Source organism: Xenopus laevis, chromosome 5S (assembly GCF_017654675.1).
Source record: "Xenopus laevis strain J_2021 chromosome 5S, Xenopus_laevis_v10.1, whole genome shotgun sequence".
Taxonomy (NCBI): Eukaryota; Metazoa; Chordata; class Amphibia; order Anura; family Pipidae; genus Xenopus; species Xenopus laevis.
This window is the reverse complement of record NC_054380.1, coordinates 11,461,359-11,478,210: the sequence shown is the minus strand read 5'-3', so window position 1 is coordinate 11,478,210 and position 16,852 is coordinate 11,461,359. Positions and strand designations below refer to the sequence as shown.

The 16,852-nt window shown below is 41.2% G+C and overlaps 1 protein-coding gene across 1 annotated transcript in view; it reads right to left on the bottom strand.

Annotated features, from left to right (window-relative positions):
• Positions 1 to 15,374, bottom strand: part of LOC108717680 (EH domain-containing protein 3) — a 33,824-nt gene extending 18,450 nt beyond the window's left edge. The window contains exons 1-3 of the mRNA XM_018264925.2: positions 14,815 to 15,374; positions 7,320 to 7,496; positions 1,665 to 1,762 (exon numbers count right to left, since the gene is read on the bottom strand). Of these exons, the coding sequence (XP_018120414.1) occupies positions 1,665 to 1,762; positions 7,320 to 7,496; positions 14,815 to 15,041 (502 nt within the window). The 5' untranslated portion in view covers positions 15,042 to 15,374. The remainder of the gene's footprint in view (positions 1 to 1,664; positions 1,763 to 7,319; positions 7,497 to 14,814) is intronic.
• Positions 15,375 to 16,852: the final 1,478 nt, after the last annotated feature.

Genomic DNA, 16,852 nt, shown 5'->3' with positions numbered 1-16,852 from the left:
TTTGTGTATATGATTGAACTTTAGGCCATAAAATATGCACAGCTTGGGTCAATATGCCCTGCAAAGTTAAACTCTTTTTATTTCAACCATCCTTTATAGGTATTATGCAAATTAGTGCTTGCCGGCCCTTTAAAGGGACACTTTTATTTCAAGCCCTGCAAGCCTTTATAAAGTATATAAAGCTACAATTGTTCATTATGATTTTCTGGTTATATTTAAGAGGGATGACTTTGCTTAGTCTCTGATAGCTGTGTTTAAGCATAATAGGGGTGGCTTGGGGGATCAGGAGCGCGGCCATTCATGCGCCCCCCTGCGTAGTGCTTTCTTCTGTTCAGCCGCAAGGGAGCGCAGGAGTAGACACACTCAATTATTGTGAAGGGGGCCGAACGCAGGTGAAATGCAACATGCTGCGTCCCACCTGCGTTTGGCGCCTACATGCGTCTGTGTGAGTACAGCCCCCTTCACAATAATTGAGTGTGGCTGAACGGAAGAAAGCGCAATGCAGGGAAGCGCAGGAAAAACCGCCCGTGTGTGAGAGCCCTTAGTAGTATGGGGCCCAATTATTACTGATGGCAAAAGAAACCCCAGGGGAGAGTCTCATGAGCAGCAGGAATGATCATCCAAGGGGAAGTCATGCCCTTATCCCACCCTGAGGCGACTAAGTTGATGCTGCCACCCCATCCCTCCACCCATAGAAGGTGTAAGGGGGGAGGGGACTGGGGAAGCATTGCTAGTGCAGAGAGCTCAATTGTGCTGTCTGCATTAGAAGTGCCGAAATTCCGGTTTTTGCTGCCCCTGGTAATAAATTAGGGTCAAGTTACTCAACTCATTTCATTGGCACAGTGCCCCTGATTACCCATTACAGTGGGCAGGGCACACACACAATATGAAATGGCCTTTAGAATAATCCTTTACCAACATATTTTATTACAAAGGGGCAGTTTCATGAGACCCTAAATGGGTTACCCTATAGATTTTCTGCAGGATTTCCAGCCATTCAACCCCACAATGAGCTGAATCCCATTGTAATCTATGGGTCCATTTAAAATTGATCAGTAAGGATACGTATCCCCTTAACAAGGAAGAAGAGTATAATAACATATCTGTAAATGGAACATTAAAGGAACAGTTCAGTGTTAATATAAAAAACGGGTTAAATATATAGTATGTGCAAAATAAAAAATGTTTCTAGTATAGTTAGTTAGCCAAAAATGTAATGTATAAAAGCTGTGTAACAGAACAGAACACTACTTCCTGCTTTGCAGCTCTCTAACTCTGAGTTAGTCAGCAACTCTAAGGGGGACCACATGGGACATAACTGTTCAGTGAGTTTGCAATTGATCCTCAGCATTCAGCTCAGATTCAAAAGAAACAGTTGTGACCCACCCCCCCTCAAGTCACTGATTGGTTACTGCCTGGTAACCAATCAGTGGAAACCAAGAGAGCTGCTAAGCAGGAAGTAGTGTTCTGGCTATTATATTACACATCCAGTCACTCCAGTTACTTTTTTGGCTAACTAACTATATTAGAAACATTTTTTATTTTGCACAGACTATTTACCCAGTTTTTATTTTTATACTGAACAATTGCTTTAAGAAGATGTGGAAGCCACACCCCTGATGTTGTACAGAACAATTGTGCACATGGAGATACAGTTGCCGTACCTCGACTTATCCTTTGTTTCTCTCCGGACAGGATTCCTGGTGTGTCGATGACGCTGATGCTCTCCAGCACGGGATTGGGCAGCTGGGCACAAACAAATCTGCAAAACACAAGAGAATTGGAGCAAAGCTAAAACAATAAAAAGTAAGGATCATCTTTGCTTTGGTCTCAGGTTAAGTACAACATTTGTGCTATATCGCTTCCACCTTTGGCACATTGTGGGAAACTTGTGGCCCCAATTTCTACCGTTTCCCAGCCTCAGGTATGTTGTGTGACTGCTATTGCAGACTGTCAAAACTATAGAAAGCTCTTCTTGTGATTTTATCTGCAGATGTCCATGGGGAGATTTGCATCAATATCAGTCCCCATGGGTATGAGACCCATTCCTTATCATTTACAGTAGGGGGTACATTATCCCTTATAATACATGAGTGATACTCAGAGTTCCCTGTATAACTCAGCCTGCAGCCTTGTGCCTTTATATGGTCACAGAACCCCTCAGTGACTTCTAATATCCTTATCATTTACAGTAGGGGGTACATTATCCCTTATAATACATGAGTGATACTCAGAGTTCCCTGTATAATTCAGCCTGCAACCTTATGCCTTTATATGGTCACAGAACAACCCCTCAGTGACTTCTAATATCCTTATCATTTACAGTAGGGGGTACATTATCCCTTATAATACATGAGTGATACTCAGAGTTCCCTGTATAATTCAGCCTGCAGCCTTGTGCCTTTATATGGTCACAGAACAACCCCTCAGTGACTTCTAATATCCTTATCATTTACAGTAGGGGGTACATTATCCCTTATAATACATGAGTGATACTCAGCGTTCCCTGTATAACTCAGCCTGCAGCCTTGTGCCTTTATATGGTCACAGGACCCCTCAGTGACTTCTAGTATCCTTATAATTTACAGTAGGGGGTACATTATCCCTTATAATACATGAGTGATACTCAGAGTTCCCTGTATAACTCAGCCTGCAGCCACATAACCCCTCAGTGACTTCTAATATCCTTATCATTTACAGTAGGGGGTACATTAACCCTTATAATACATGAGTGATACTCAGCGTTCCCTGTATAACTCAGCCTGCAGCCTTGTGCCTTTATATGGTCACAGGACCCCTCAGTGACTTCTAGTATCCTTATAATTTACAGTAGGGGGTACATTATCCCTTATAATACATGAGTGATACTCAGAGTTCCCTGTATAACTCAGCCTGCAGCCACATAACCCCTCAGTGACTTCTAATATCCTTATCATTTACAGTAGGGGGTACATTAAACCTTATAATACATAATTGGTACTCAGAGATCCCTGTATAACTCAGCCTGCAGCCTTGTGCCTTTATATGGTCACAGAACAACCTCTCAGTGACTTCTAATATCCTTATCATTTACTGTAGGGGTACATTATCCCTTATAATACATGAGTGATACTCAGAGTTCCCTGTATAACTCAGCCTGCAGCCTTGTGTCTTTATATGGTCACAGAACAACCCCTCAGTGACTTCTAATATCCTTATCATTTACAGTAGGGGGTACATTATCCCTTATAATACATGAGTGATACTCAGCGTTCCCTGTATAACTCAGCCTGCAGCCTTGTGCCTTTATATGGTCACAGGACCCCTCAGTGACTTCTAGTATCCTTATAATTTACAGTAGGGGGTACATTATCCCTTATAATACATGAGTGATACTCAGAGTTCCCTGTATAACTCAGCCTGCAGCCACATAACCCCTCAGTGACTTCTAATATCCTTATCATTTACAGTAGGGGGTACATTAAACCTTATAATACATAATTGGTACTCAGAGATCCCTGTATAACTCAGCCTGCAGCCTTGTGCCTTTATATGGTCACAGAACAACCTCTCAGTGACTTCTAATATCCTTATCATTTACTGTAGGGGGTACATTATCCCTTATAATACATGAGTGATACTCAGAGTTCCCTGTATAGCTCAGTCTGCAGCCTTGTGCCTTTATATGGTCACAGAACAACCCCTCAGTGACTTCTAATATCCTTATCATTTACAGTAGGGGGTACATTATCCCTTATAATACATGAGTGATACTCAGAGTTCCCTGTATAATTCAGCCTGCAACCTTATGCCTTTATATGGTCACAGAACAACCCCTCAGTGACTTCTAATATCCTTATCATTTACAGTAGGGGGTACATTATCCCTTATAATACATGAGTGATACTCAGAGATCCCTGTATAATTCAGCCTGCAGCCTTGTGCCTTTATATGGTCACAGAACAACCCCTCAGTGACTTCTAATATCCTTATCATTTACAGTAGGGGGTACATTATCCCTTATAATACATGAGTGATACTCAGCGTTCCCTGTATAACTCAGCCTGCAGCCTTGTGCCTTTATATGGTCACAGGACCCCTCAGTGACTTCTAATATCCTTATAATTTACAGTAGGGGGTACATTATCCCTTATAATACATGAGTGATACTCAGAGTTCCCTGTATAACTCAGCCTGCAGCCACATAACCCCTCAGTGACTTCTAATATCCTTATCATTTACAGTAGGGGGTACATTATCCCTTATAATACATGAGTGATACTCAGCGTTCCCTGTATAACTCAGCCTGCAGCCTTGTGCCTTTATATGGTCACAGGACCCCTCAGTGACTTCTAGTATCCTTATAATTTACAGTAGGGGGTACATTATCCCTTATAATACATGAGTGATACTCAGAGTTCCCTGTATAACTCAGCCTGCAGCCACATAACCCCTCAGTGACTTCTAATATCCTTATCATTTACAGTAGGGGGTACATTAAACCTTATAATACATAATTGGTACTCAGAGATCCCTGTATAACTCAGCCTGCAGCCTTGTGCCTTTATATGGTCACAGAACCCCTCAGTGACTTCTAATATCCTTATCATTTACAGTAGGGGGTACATTATCCCTTATAATACATTAGTGATACTCAGAGTTCCCTGTATAGCTCAGCCTGCAGCCTTGTGCCTTTATATGGTCACAGAACAACCCCTCAGTGACTTCTAATATCCTTATCATTTACAGTAGGGGGTACATTATCCCTTATAATACATGAGTGATACTCAGCGTTCCCTGTATAACTCAGCCTGCAGCCTTGTGTCTTTATATGGTCACAGAACCCCTCAGTGACTTCTAATATCCTTATAATTTACAGTAGGGGGTACATTATCCCTTATAATACATGAGTGATACTCAGCGTTCCCTGTATAACTCAGCCTGCAGCCTTGTGCCTTTATATGGCCACAGAACCCCTCAGTGACTTCTAATATCCTTATCATTTACAGTAGGGGGTACATTAACCCTTATAATACATGAGTGATACTCAGAGCTCCCTGTATAACTCAGCCTTGTGGTTTATGTTTGCAGAATCCCTCAGTAAAGTCATCATAATCTACAGTACGGGTTCATTTTCACCAGTGCATTGACCCATCATTACAGATATACAGAAGCTCAGCAAATATAGTAACATATGTTGGCACTGCATGTACAACCAGATATTTGGGTGTATCCTCTCATTATAACAACGAGGGGGTGTGAGAGTTTAATTAGAGCCTAGAGTCCAAATACCATGTTATGCTGTTATGGAAATCCCCATCGTCTGCACAATATAAACCCTCAGAACCCTTACACTTCATTGCTGGATAATTATATGCTCTGTGTGAAATCTCACAAGTTATTGCAGATACCACTTTCCATAAATACGACACTCCCAAATTATCCAACAAACCAATGCCTGAATATCGATTGGACTGTACCCTTCCTGATTCCCTTCCTGATCAGAAGACCACAGAGAAGTCTTGTCCTCTTGTATATAAAGATGGAAGGCCAAAGTTCAGTGATTTAATGGTATATATATGTTTATATAACATTTGTATATACTCTCTGTGTACAAATATTGTATTTTTGTCGTTTATAGGAGCAGATTGTGCGTTAGACCTAGTGCTGGTGATTTCTTTCTGTGTTTCGTGTACAAATTGTAGCCAAATTTTTCTGCCATTCAGCCTTCAAGGCTGGAACTACACGATGCGTCTTCATCAGATCAGACGCGATGAGAGGAAACGGATGCAACGAAAATAAGGTAATAGAAATGTCTGACCTTGTCACTGCATGCATCCGACATGACGCAACTGTCAGATGCAGACGCTGCACGTTGCGTCTTCATCTGCAACTGTCGGATGCACACAGCGACATGGTCCGAAATTTCTATTACTTGCCTTATTTTTGTCGCTTCCGTCTCCTCTCCTCGAGTCGGATCTAATGAAGACGCATCGTGTAGTTCCAGTCTAAAACAATGATTTACAGGTGTATGTTAATGGGCTGGGGCGTAAAAGCTCTCTGCTTTCTCACTACAGCGCCTGAGTTAAGGGTAAGTGCACTACTCAGTCACACTGTTTCCTGTGGGACTTGATTTTGTATGCACTACATACCTAGAATGCTAATGGATATTGTAGGACTCACGTACAATGAGGGGCCTTGACGTGGCACGTGAGCTTACATATTTTGGCCAAACTGTGGTTCTAACACCTCAATTTTTGTAATAATTATTTTTAAAGGCAAATCGTGCGCTGGCAATTTTCCTCTATCTGTTTGTGTATAATGCCCTTTAGTCTTAGATGAGCTAATCCCCTCTATGATGTCTGCTCAATAAGACTCTAATAATTACCTGGCAATACATGAATCAGAACCGACGTGTTTATCCACTTGCTCAGCACACGGCTCACTTACACAGGCTGACCCACTGCACTCCAGCAGGAACCTCTGAGTAATGCTTCCGTTCAGAGCCTGTGCTTACTACTCATCTGTGTTGCTATTAACTTAATGGGATCTAAGTACCGGAGGCATCAAATGCTTCCTCCCTGACCCAAGCTAATAAATCGACTGCTAGCAGCATTAACCCTTTCTACTCTGTGGCTACCAGTGGCTTTCTGTATGGACAGGTGTACCAAACACACTGATATTTAGCACCAGCTGTAGGAATGTGATCTTAAAGGACATGTAAACTCCCAACCCCACAAAAATTTAATCAGTGAACAGCCTCTTTGAAATCTTTAGATAACTGCCACTTTGGTTGTTTAAAGGTTAAAAGTAAGGCTGCAGCATCCACTTTAGCACTTAGAAATCCTTCTCCTCCTCTAACTCACTCTGCCGCCTCCCTCAGGAATTGACTTTGGCTGTTGGCTCATGAGCATGCTCAGTTCTTCTTAGCTCAGATCACTAAACACACCCTCCAGTCTAACAGCCAATGAAGAGATAGCTTTGCTGGTTCCCATAGAAACTCTGCTCTAACTGTCTGATCCTATTTTTTTCACCTAACCACCTCTCCTGAGCTCAGCTTAACCATTACAGTGCTCAACCGCCGATGAAAGCTGCTATTCGTTTTAGGAAAATGTGATGGCGCTGGCAAATGGAGGGGTATATGTAGTACAAATGATGTGGCTTGGGTGGGGAAGATACGCCCAACTTATATACACGGTTGAAAAATGTAGGCTTTACATGTCCTTTAAGGGGACATTTTGCCTATAGATGACAGTAGCATTTAAGTTTTATTCATTAATGCATATATAATGGTAACTGCTAGAGGAATCCGTGGGGGTAATATATGACAAAATACTCACCTATTCAGGAAGGCATTTCCAAATGCATTGAGTTTTCTAAAAGGTTTCTTAGGATCCACCACTAGAGCATTGCCAGGAATAACCCCCTCCACGTCCCCGTGCATCACTGCAATGAAGGAGTCTGTGGTGGGCTCAGGTCCGATGCGCATCCCTGGAAAGTCCTGCTCTAGGAGGTATCTGCAAAGAGAAGGGACAATGTTACAACTTTAGCTCTAATATCTCTAAAGCCGCCATATATGCACCACATCTGGTTCTTCAAGTATTACATTCGGTAACAAAGCATGATAGCTGCCAGCACCATTATATCCATTTTAAAGCTCATAAATTATAGGAAGAACTCATCATTAAACTGCTGCTCAGTGAACAGTTTCCTACTTCTCTGAACTGGGGCGTGTGACTTATTAAGCACAGATGTTCTGACCAATGCTTGAACCATATTCAGTTACAGACTTCTTATTGCTCCAATTAAAACAATTGAATAATATCTATTTGCTTTCCTAGATACCCTTGATAGCCCAGGTACATGAGTGCCCATACTAATGTGAGGTCTACTTTTTGTGATGTTGTCCCATGATGATCTACATCCATAAAAGCATTGTTAGCATTCTGTTCCCTGGAAAATATTACTTAAATACCGATTAATGGGAAAATATATATTGTTATATGTATTAAACGTCTATTTATTATGTGACTATAACATAACAATTATCTGAATCATGATTTAGAAAAGCTGTTTCTTGAGATCTACTGATCACCAGCTAAAGGTCTACTGGTAGATTCCAATCTTCCTTTTGGGCACCCCTGCCCAGGTACAAGTACGGGGAGGGGGGAGATTTCTAAAAAAATGTCAATTTGCTCCACTAAATACCCTTGAAAGTTCAGGAAGAAGATTAATGAGGGTGAGATTTGGAGATAGAACCCTGGTAGAAGAACAATCTCTATCATCATCCATAGCCCGTGGTCAGACATGGAAGGGCTCCTCTACCCCCGGTGGGTCCAATGAAATACCTTGTTATTCGTCAGCTGAACTAATTCTGGGGCATTTATCCACTGCTATACTTTTATAAAGTCAAAGTATTTGAATGCAAATGTCATGGGTGACAGCATTGTGGGAACTTCTATATCTGAAATGAAAAGTTCACACATCCAACTTGTTTTTCAGGCTCTAAATTGGCCTTTGGGTCTCTGGAGACACATCAGAGCATTCGCTTTGCTTGAAATATGTTTGTTAAATCATTTCTCTCCCTTTAAATTCAAGTGCCACTTAACCCAAACACAGATATATACACACACACACACATATATATATATATATATAACATGACCTTAGGCTAAGTTACTGCGTATGGAGAATATGAAGGTCATTAAAATTGCATTTAAATGTGTAATAAGCAAACAATAACTGTGGGGTGTGGGTGGTTGGGGTATATGCCACTTTGTAAGGTCCAGCCACTAACCTCTAGCTTCCTTCTGATATTTCTATCCAGTAAAAAATGGCATGTGCAATAGTGCGTGCTCATTAGCCCCTGCTGTGTGTTGGCAGCATAGGTATTCCCTTGTACAAAGCACAATTCAGCAGGAACAGCCCCTACATTTCCTCATAGTCTGTACAGAGAGATCCCATAAAACTACGGCAGCATAGGTATTCCCTGTACTAAGCACAATTCAGCAGGAACAGTCCCCTAAGTTTGCTCATAGTCTGTACAGGGAGATCCCATAAAACTATGGCAACATAGGTATTCCCTGTACTAAGAACAATTCAGCAGGAACAGTCCCCTAAGTTTGCTCATAGTCTGTAGAGAGAGATCCCATAAAACTATGGCAACATAGGTATTCCCTGTACTAAGAACAATTCAGCAGGAACAGTCCCCTAAGTTTGCTCATAGTCTGTACAGAGATACCATAAAACGATGGCAACATCGGTATCACACAGAGATAACCATAAAACAATGTCACAATTCTGCAGGAAACTTTGTATAGCTGAACAATTAAACCTTTCTCCCCTAGGCTCTAATGCTCTAAAGCCTTCAATTGGGCACATTAATTCAGGGGGGGGGGGTATTTGGATTTTTTTTAAAAGAAACAACAGCTGGATCTGTAACACATAGAGAGAAGTGAGTCAATGCTGAGGGAAAGTCCTGCCTAAACAACAGTCCGCACCCCAGGGATGAAGCAGACAATATCCCAGTCTGTCAGAAGTCCCGTAACTTTCAATTTCACTACATGGCTTATTGCTAATGAGCAAGGGAAACGAGCAGTCAAAAAAAACCTTCAGTGGGACACAAACAGTGAGGTAATGCTGGAAATCACCGACATCTTCTATTTATCAATGCAGCCTTTTGTATAAGGACTGTAAAGATATAAAAAATCCCAGGGAACTTTAATGGATCTACAATAAAAATACATAATTGGTGAGAGGAAAAAGAAACTGCAAGTGATCTCAGAACACCACTGTCTACAACTGATCTTAAAGTGGACCTGTCACCCAGACAGAAAAAGCTGTATAATAAAAGTTCTTTTCAAATTAAACATGAAATCCAATGTAAATTTTTTATTAAAGCATTCATAGCTGTTGTAAGCTCATTTAAAAATCTTAGCCGTCAATCAAATATTGTCCGCCCCTCCTCTATGCCTTAGGCATAGAGGCGGGGCAGGCAATTACTTTCACTTTCCATTCAGCACTTCCTGTCACTGCTTTCCCCACATTCCCCCATTGTCTTCACTGTTTAATTGTGTAGCCAGGGCATGGGGATGGACCTCAGGTCCCCCATTCTGCAGCACAAACAAGATTCTGAGATAATGCAAGGCTTGTCTTAAAGGAGACATTTTGTGTAAAACATAAGAATGTACGAGTGCGTTATACTCATTTAAATATAGAAGAATTGTGCTTTTTAGTAGTGTTTCAGGCTATTTATTGAATATTTCTGCAAAAACCCCAATAATCCCTCCCTTCTCTTCCACTCCCTGCTCCCTGAATTCCCAGGCTGTGCATGGGAGCTGGTGGCTCTCAGCTCACTGTACTGTAGGACAGGAACCAATCAGCAGCTAGCAGGACCTGATAGGGAACTGAAGCCTGTCTGTGCTTGTGTGACCGCAGGGCTGTGATTGGCTGTCCCCCTCCTACTGTGCTTCTGGCAGGGACCGTTAGGACATGCCCACCCCTCATTTGAAACACAGACAGGGACCAGAGAACATCTATAGGAGCACCGATAAAGATAATATAAATTTTTAGCACCATGTAAAAGCAAAGTCATATATTACTCATAATTGCCTACAAAATTAGGGGTTTTTCATTTATCCTATATTTCTCCTTTAAAGGGCACCGGTTGGGTAAAAATTTTATCGATGGTGGGGGCATTTCTTTTTAAAAAAACTACTGTTATCCCCAACCGGAATGCGGGCTCTATTAGCTCATAACATTTTTACCCAACAGGTGCCCTTTAATAACAGTCCACAAAATGGCTCCTGCCTGCTTGCTAGAACTATAAATTCCCAGACTGAAGGAAACAAGATTCAAATAATTTATATAGTGTATTTAAAGTTCAGTATGCTGGGTGGGTTAGTTGTACAGTAGTCCCTCAGCCTAAATGGGTGTTAGCAATCATATCCAGTGTCAGACATGAGCATGACAGTTGTGGACTCTGACCTGCCCTCCCACAGTCACTCAAAGAGGCAGGAAATTGTGAAGGAAACTGGAAAATTGTCTCTTTCTGAATCCTGCTCTTCCCCCATGAGCATAAAACAGAGCATAACCCCCCTTCCCTCAACAGAGCATAAAAAACAACCTGTGCTGAACTATAGGGTGGGCATGGATAGGGATCAGGTCATGCAAAATTTGTCAAGGGGCTCACACATGTTGATATTACCCCCCTGACAGCTCTGTGTCAGTTCCTAGATAGTTTTAGGCTTTGCTAGTCAGAGCAATGGAACATTCATAGGGATATTCCAATCTCTTGGTAATAAAAAGCATTAACAGTACTAAACTTAGCTGTAGACAATCAGAGCACTGGGTTAGACCAACTTTTAGCCAATCAGAGTATAAGAATGTTTAAAGGGCTAAACCAACCATTAGCAAATCAATAAAAACCTTCAAAGGACTAGACCATCTTGTGGCCTGACAAAACATGAGAAAGTCACAGGGCTAGACCAACCTGTAACAAGTGAGATCAGTAGAAACTTCACAAGACTAGATGAAGAAATAGATGAAGAACTAGACAAAAAAACTAGACAAAGAACTAGACAAAGACCTAGACAAAGAACTAGACTGAGTTGTTTTCCTTCTACATAGGAATAACTTGTGCCAGTCCAAAATAAGTGTTTGGATTTGTTCACGTGCTTGTGGGGTTGTTGCGAGACATGAGCACTACAATAACTGGGCCCATTAAGATTTATGTTCTCATTGTGGTTTTGTATTTCTGCTTCATTCTTGCTGGGAAAAGGCAATTCTTATGTTTCATGCAGTCATCAGAAACAAAGGAACAAATAAGTGTAATTCAGTATGTGACCTCTGGAAGGTACAGGGTTCTGGTTTGTCTGGCCACGGTTATATCCGTAGTCACCTTCAAAACTATAACCACATTGCACCTACCCTAAGATCATTATACTCTTTGTTTCTTACACAAGAAAATCATTCTGTCTTCTCTCTCCCTGCCATTATTCTATGGCACCTTCCCCAAATAAAATAACCCTTCCCAACAATGTCACCTTGTCTACCCTTCCAGAACAGCATTATCTCATCTTACCTGTCCATCTTCCTTACCCAATGTCTTAACAACATTATCTTCTCACCCACACCACCTTCCCCAACAAGGTCATCCTGTGCCACCAAAGCAATATAATCTTGCATTGCCTTTCCCAACTTCATCCATTTTCACCTTCCCCAAAACCTTAATCCTGTGCCATTTTCCCCAAAGTCATCCTGTTCCACCTTCCCCAAACACATCTTGTATCACCTTCCCCAAAATCATCCTGTATCACCTTCCACAACAATGTCACCGTGTGCCACTAAAACAGTCATCCAATCTCACCTTTCCCAACAGCTTCATACTTTTCCCACTTTCCCAATACCTTTATCTTGTGCCACCTTTCCCAACAGATCATCCTATCTCACCTTTCCCAACAGCATCATCCTATCTCACTTTTCCCAACAGCATCATCCTATCTCACCTTTCCCAACAGTATCATCCTATCTCACCTTTCTCAACAGCATCATCCTTTTCCCACTTTCCCAATACCTTCATCCTGTTACATCATCGTGTGCAACCATCCATAGCAGACTAATCTTGTGTCACCTTCCTCATGAGCATCATCCTGTGCCATCTTCTGTCTCTCTGTGGGCAAATACAATACAACAGAAGGCATTTCCTATAATTGGTCTGCAAATAAAGTTTGTTCACTGCTGTACCATATTATGCTCTTCTACATGTAACTCAGTCTCAACTTTCCCAAAGGAACGGTATTCCCATCCTGAACTTCTAAACAGGAAGCAAAATCATCACTAATAGCTATTCCTAGAAAGGCCTACGTCTATATAGCTATTTACATGTAATTTGAATTTGTTTTATAACAATTTAATTTTACTTAAATTTATTTTAAAATAAGCACTCGTAATTTTTACTAACGGAGACACCTATATTCACCAACATTCTTAATAATTGTACTGCTGATTTACTGCTACAGAACTAATACTGTTCTAGATAAAAAGAGAAAGCAGTAGGTACAAAACATGACAAATATACATATGCCGTGTGCTGTTCATCTGATCCACCTCCAGCACACCCCTTAACATGTATGTGTACCTAGATTAAGACTCAAGTGCATATTTGCCCAGTAAAGTGCACTGGAAATGCACGCCAAGCGCATCCTCAGCACATTTCCCAGCTCATTATATTTTTATAAGTGCTTCAATATGTGTTTTGTTACAAGCATCAGTCATTTGAGGAGCCTAAAGAATTACATTAAGCAGGCAGATAATTACTAACAGAACCATAAGTGACCATTGAACTATATGAAATTGCTCTGCTCTAATAGCATGTACGACCTGTGGCTCTCAAGAGTCCCTCATAAGCAAAAGATCCCTACAACTTTTTTTTACCTTAGCTCAAATAATATGTTTTGCAGAGTGTGTGTATATATATATGTGATGGGGAGAACCTTCTAAAAGTGAAATTGCAACAGCCAATCTTTACTAATGAAGCTCTTGCAGATCTACAACTCCCAATAGCCTCTGATGGGTCTACAACACGGCCATAACTTGACAAATTCTATATTTTAAGTTCTACAGCAGTGAACCAATAAGTTCTGTTGCACTAAGATCCATGAGATCCAGAAAAAGAAAGGATACACCTCCTCCACATCAGCCAAAGAATAGTACTAATAGAGTTAATATTGTGACTATGCACAAATGGATCGAGTCCACCAACCCTATCCATCAGTATGACAGTAAGAAAATCCCATCGTAAGGAGCCCCTCAGCCCTAGCAATTAGTCTTACAGTTGGGAGCCCATCATCTTTAACCACCAGTCCTACACAATAGTATCCATTATCCCTACACCAGTTAGTCCATCAGCATTAACCATTAGCCCTAGAGCCTGGAACACTATAAGCCCTACTGATTAGTTTTATAGTAAGGAGCCTATCATCTCCGACCATGAGCTATAAAAATGGATTCTCATCAGCCTCAGAGATCTGAACCCATCACCATCACTATCAGCCCCAGGGAACTGAGCCCATATACCCTAGAGAACTAACCCATCAGCCATACAGAGTTACATGGGACCTTCAGTAGAGAACTCCTTTATTGCTACAAAAACACGTCCATCAGACTTACAAAGTGAGCCCACCAGTATAACAAGACTTCATGTATCCACCATTATTAAAGGGTAATTATTAGGAAAATGTATATAAACTCCAACGTGCTGAAATATGAACTTTTCTAAATTAAAAAAAAGAATTTCTGAAATAATCAGGCAGGGGTTGGGAGATTTTAAATCACAGTTATGCCTAATAAAGCATTTTGGGTGGCACCTTTTGTATTAGAGATCACTCTTTCAAAATCCTGTCTCTCTACATGAATGATTTGCGCCAAAGTCAGTTGGTTTTGTTTGTGCTGGAATAAGTTGAGAGAGCTCATTTAGAAAAGTACATCCCCCCAAAAGATATATCAGATCTAATGGTCATTCACAAATCAGACTTCTGACTCTTGTATGAAGAAAGAATGAAGAGAGATCTAGAAGCTGATGAAGCTTATTTTAGATTTTACTCTGTAAGGAAGAGAGTATGTAACTGTTGCATTTATTTAGGTGTGTTTGTAGTTGAAGAATAACTGAAGGCTGGCCATTCCTGCATTATTAAATTAATCGGAATCACAGAAGAGACCCAGACTTTCCCAAAAGAGTTGAGTTCACAGTGTTGATCTATCCTAAATATCATGCACTACCAGCCCTTCAGAGCCGACTGAACCCACAAATTCTAAGCAGCACTTCAAACCCATTACCTGATGAAGGACGTCTTCCCTGTAGAGTACTGTCCAACCAGCAGGACCATGGGCTTGTTATCAAAATCCGCATCCTCCAGAGCCGGCGAATGAAACTCATGGAATTTGTAATATTCTTCCAGGGGGAGCAGCTTGGTCTTGTAGAGCTTCCTCAGGCCATCGCTGACCGTCTGGAACACCTCAGGGTCTTTCTTCCTACGGTCCTCAGTCCCCAGCCAGCTGAACATGTTGTCCTGCACTAACTGAAACTGCCTACTGTTCTGTAAAATAAATCTGTCCTTTTTAACTCCTATATTTACCCCCAAAATGGATCCCACTCCTTCTATTCAGCTTTGGTCTTCAGCAATAAAGAAAAATCTATAGAATTCCTGCAAGGAGTCCAGTGCATGCAAGTGCAAAGCTAAAGGTTTTCCCTCAGAGCTGTGTGCACCAATATTCCTTCCCCAGTTCTATCAGAGTCATGTCATCCCAAGCAAGAGGAGACACAGATATGCAGCAGCCCTATTCCCAGCTGGATTTTAACTGCCAGCTTCCCAGGAAACTGACCTTAACAGGAAGTGCCCATCTCCTGGCACAATATCCTGACTGTCACATAGGAATGAAGCCGGAGAGGGCGGGGCCATGTCTAAGCTCTTCAGTACTGCAGTGTATTTAGCAGGGCTGCTCTGATCAGCTGCTCGATGTATGAGAGATCAGGTAGTGACACCTACAGGAGAGAGTCTGCAATAGCATTATCTGAATTTATAAATAAACCTGCGGAGGCAATGAGGCATTTGTTAATTCTAGTGTGGCATGCCGGGAAATCTGGCTGCGTATTCTTATTATATTAACTTTTAACTTTTTAACTTTTAATGCCCTGGAATTTAATGTTAGACTGTCTTGAATTTAGAGCTTACACTCTATATGGCACTCCCTAGTCTCTTTATGTGGTCTGGCCAAGCACTGTAACCCAATCCCATCTTATTCATCAATATAAATGCTCTCAATATGCAGCTTTTCATTGCAGAGTTTATTTTTTTATTATGTACCCCTACTGTAAATAATAAGGATTTTAGAAGTCACAGAGGGATTCTGTGACCATATAAAGGCAATAGGCTGCAGACTGGGTTATACAGGGAACTCTGAGTATCACTCATGTATTATAAGGGATAATGTACCCCCTACTGTAAATGATAAGGATATTAGAAGTCACTGAGGGGTTGTTCTGTGACCATATAAAGGCACAAGGCTGCAGACTGGGTTATACAGGGAACTCTGAGTATCACTCATGTATTATAAGGGATAATGTACCCCCTACTGTAAATGATAAGGATATTAGAAGTCACTGAGGGGTTCTGTGACTATATAAAGGCACAAGGCTGCAGGCTGAGTTATACAGGGAACTCTGAGTATCACTCGTGTATTATAAGGGATAATGTACCCCCTACAGTAAATGATAAGGATATTAGAAGTCACTGAAGGGTTCTGTGACCATATAAAGGCACAAGGCTGCAGGCTGAGTTATACAGGGAACTCTGAGTATCACTCATGTATTATAAGGGATAATGTACCCCCTACTGTAACTGATAAGGATGTTAGAAGTCACTGAGGAGTTCTGTGACCATATAAAGGCACAAGGCTGCAGACTGATTTATACAGGGAACTTTGAGTATCACTAATTTATTATAAGGGATAATGTACCCCCTACAGTAAATGATAAGGATATTAGAAGTCACTGAGGGGTTGTTCTGTGACCATATAAAGGCACAAGGCTGCAGACTGATTTATACAGGGAACTTTGAGTATCACTAATTTATTATAATGGATAATGTACCCCCTACTGTAAATGATAAGGATATTAGAAGTCACTGAGGGGTTGTTCTGTGACCATATAAAGGCACAAGGCTGCAGGCTGAGTTATACAGGGAACTCTGAGTATCACTCATGTATTATAAGGGATAATGTACCCCCTACTGTAAGTGATAAGGATATTAGAAGTCACTGAGGGGTTCTGTGACCATATAGTAAAAACCTGACTATTTACACACTTCATTTAGTC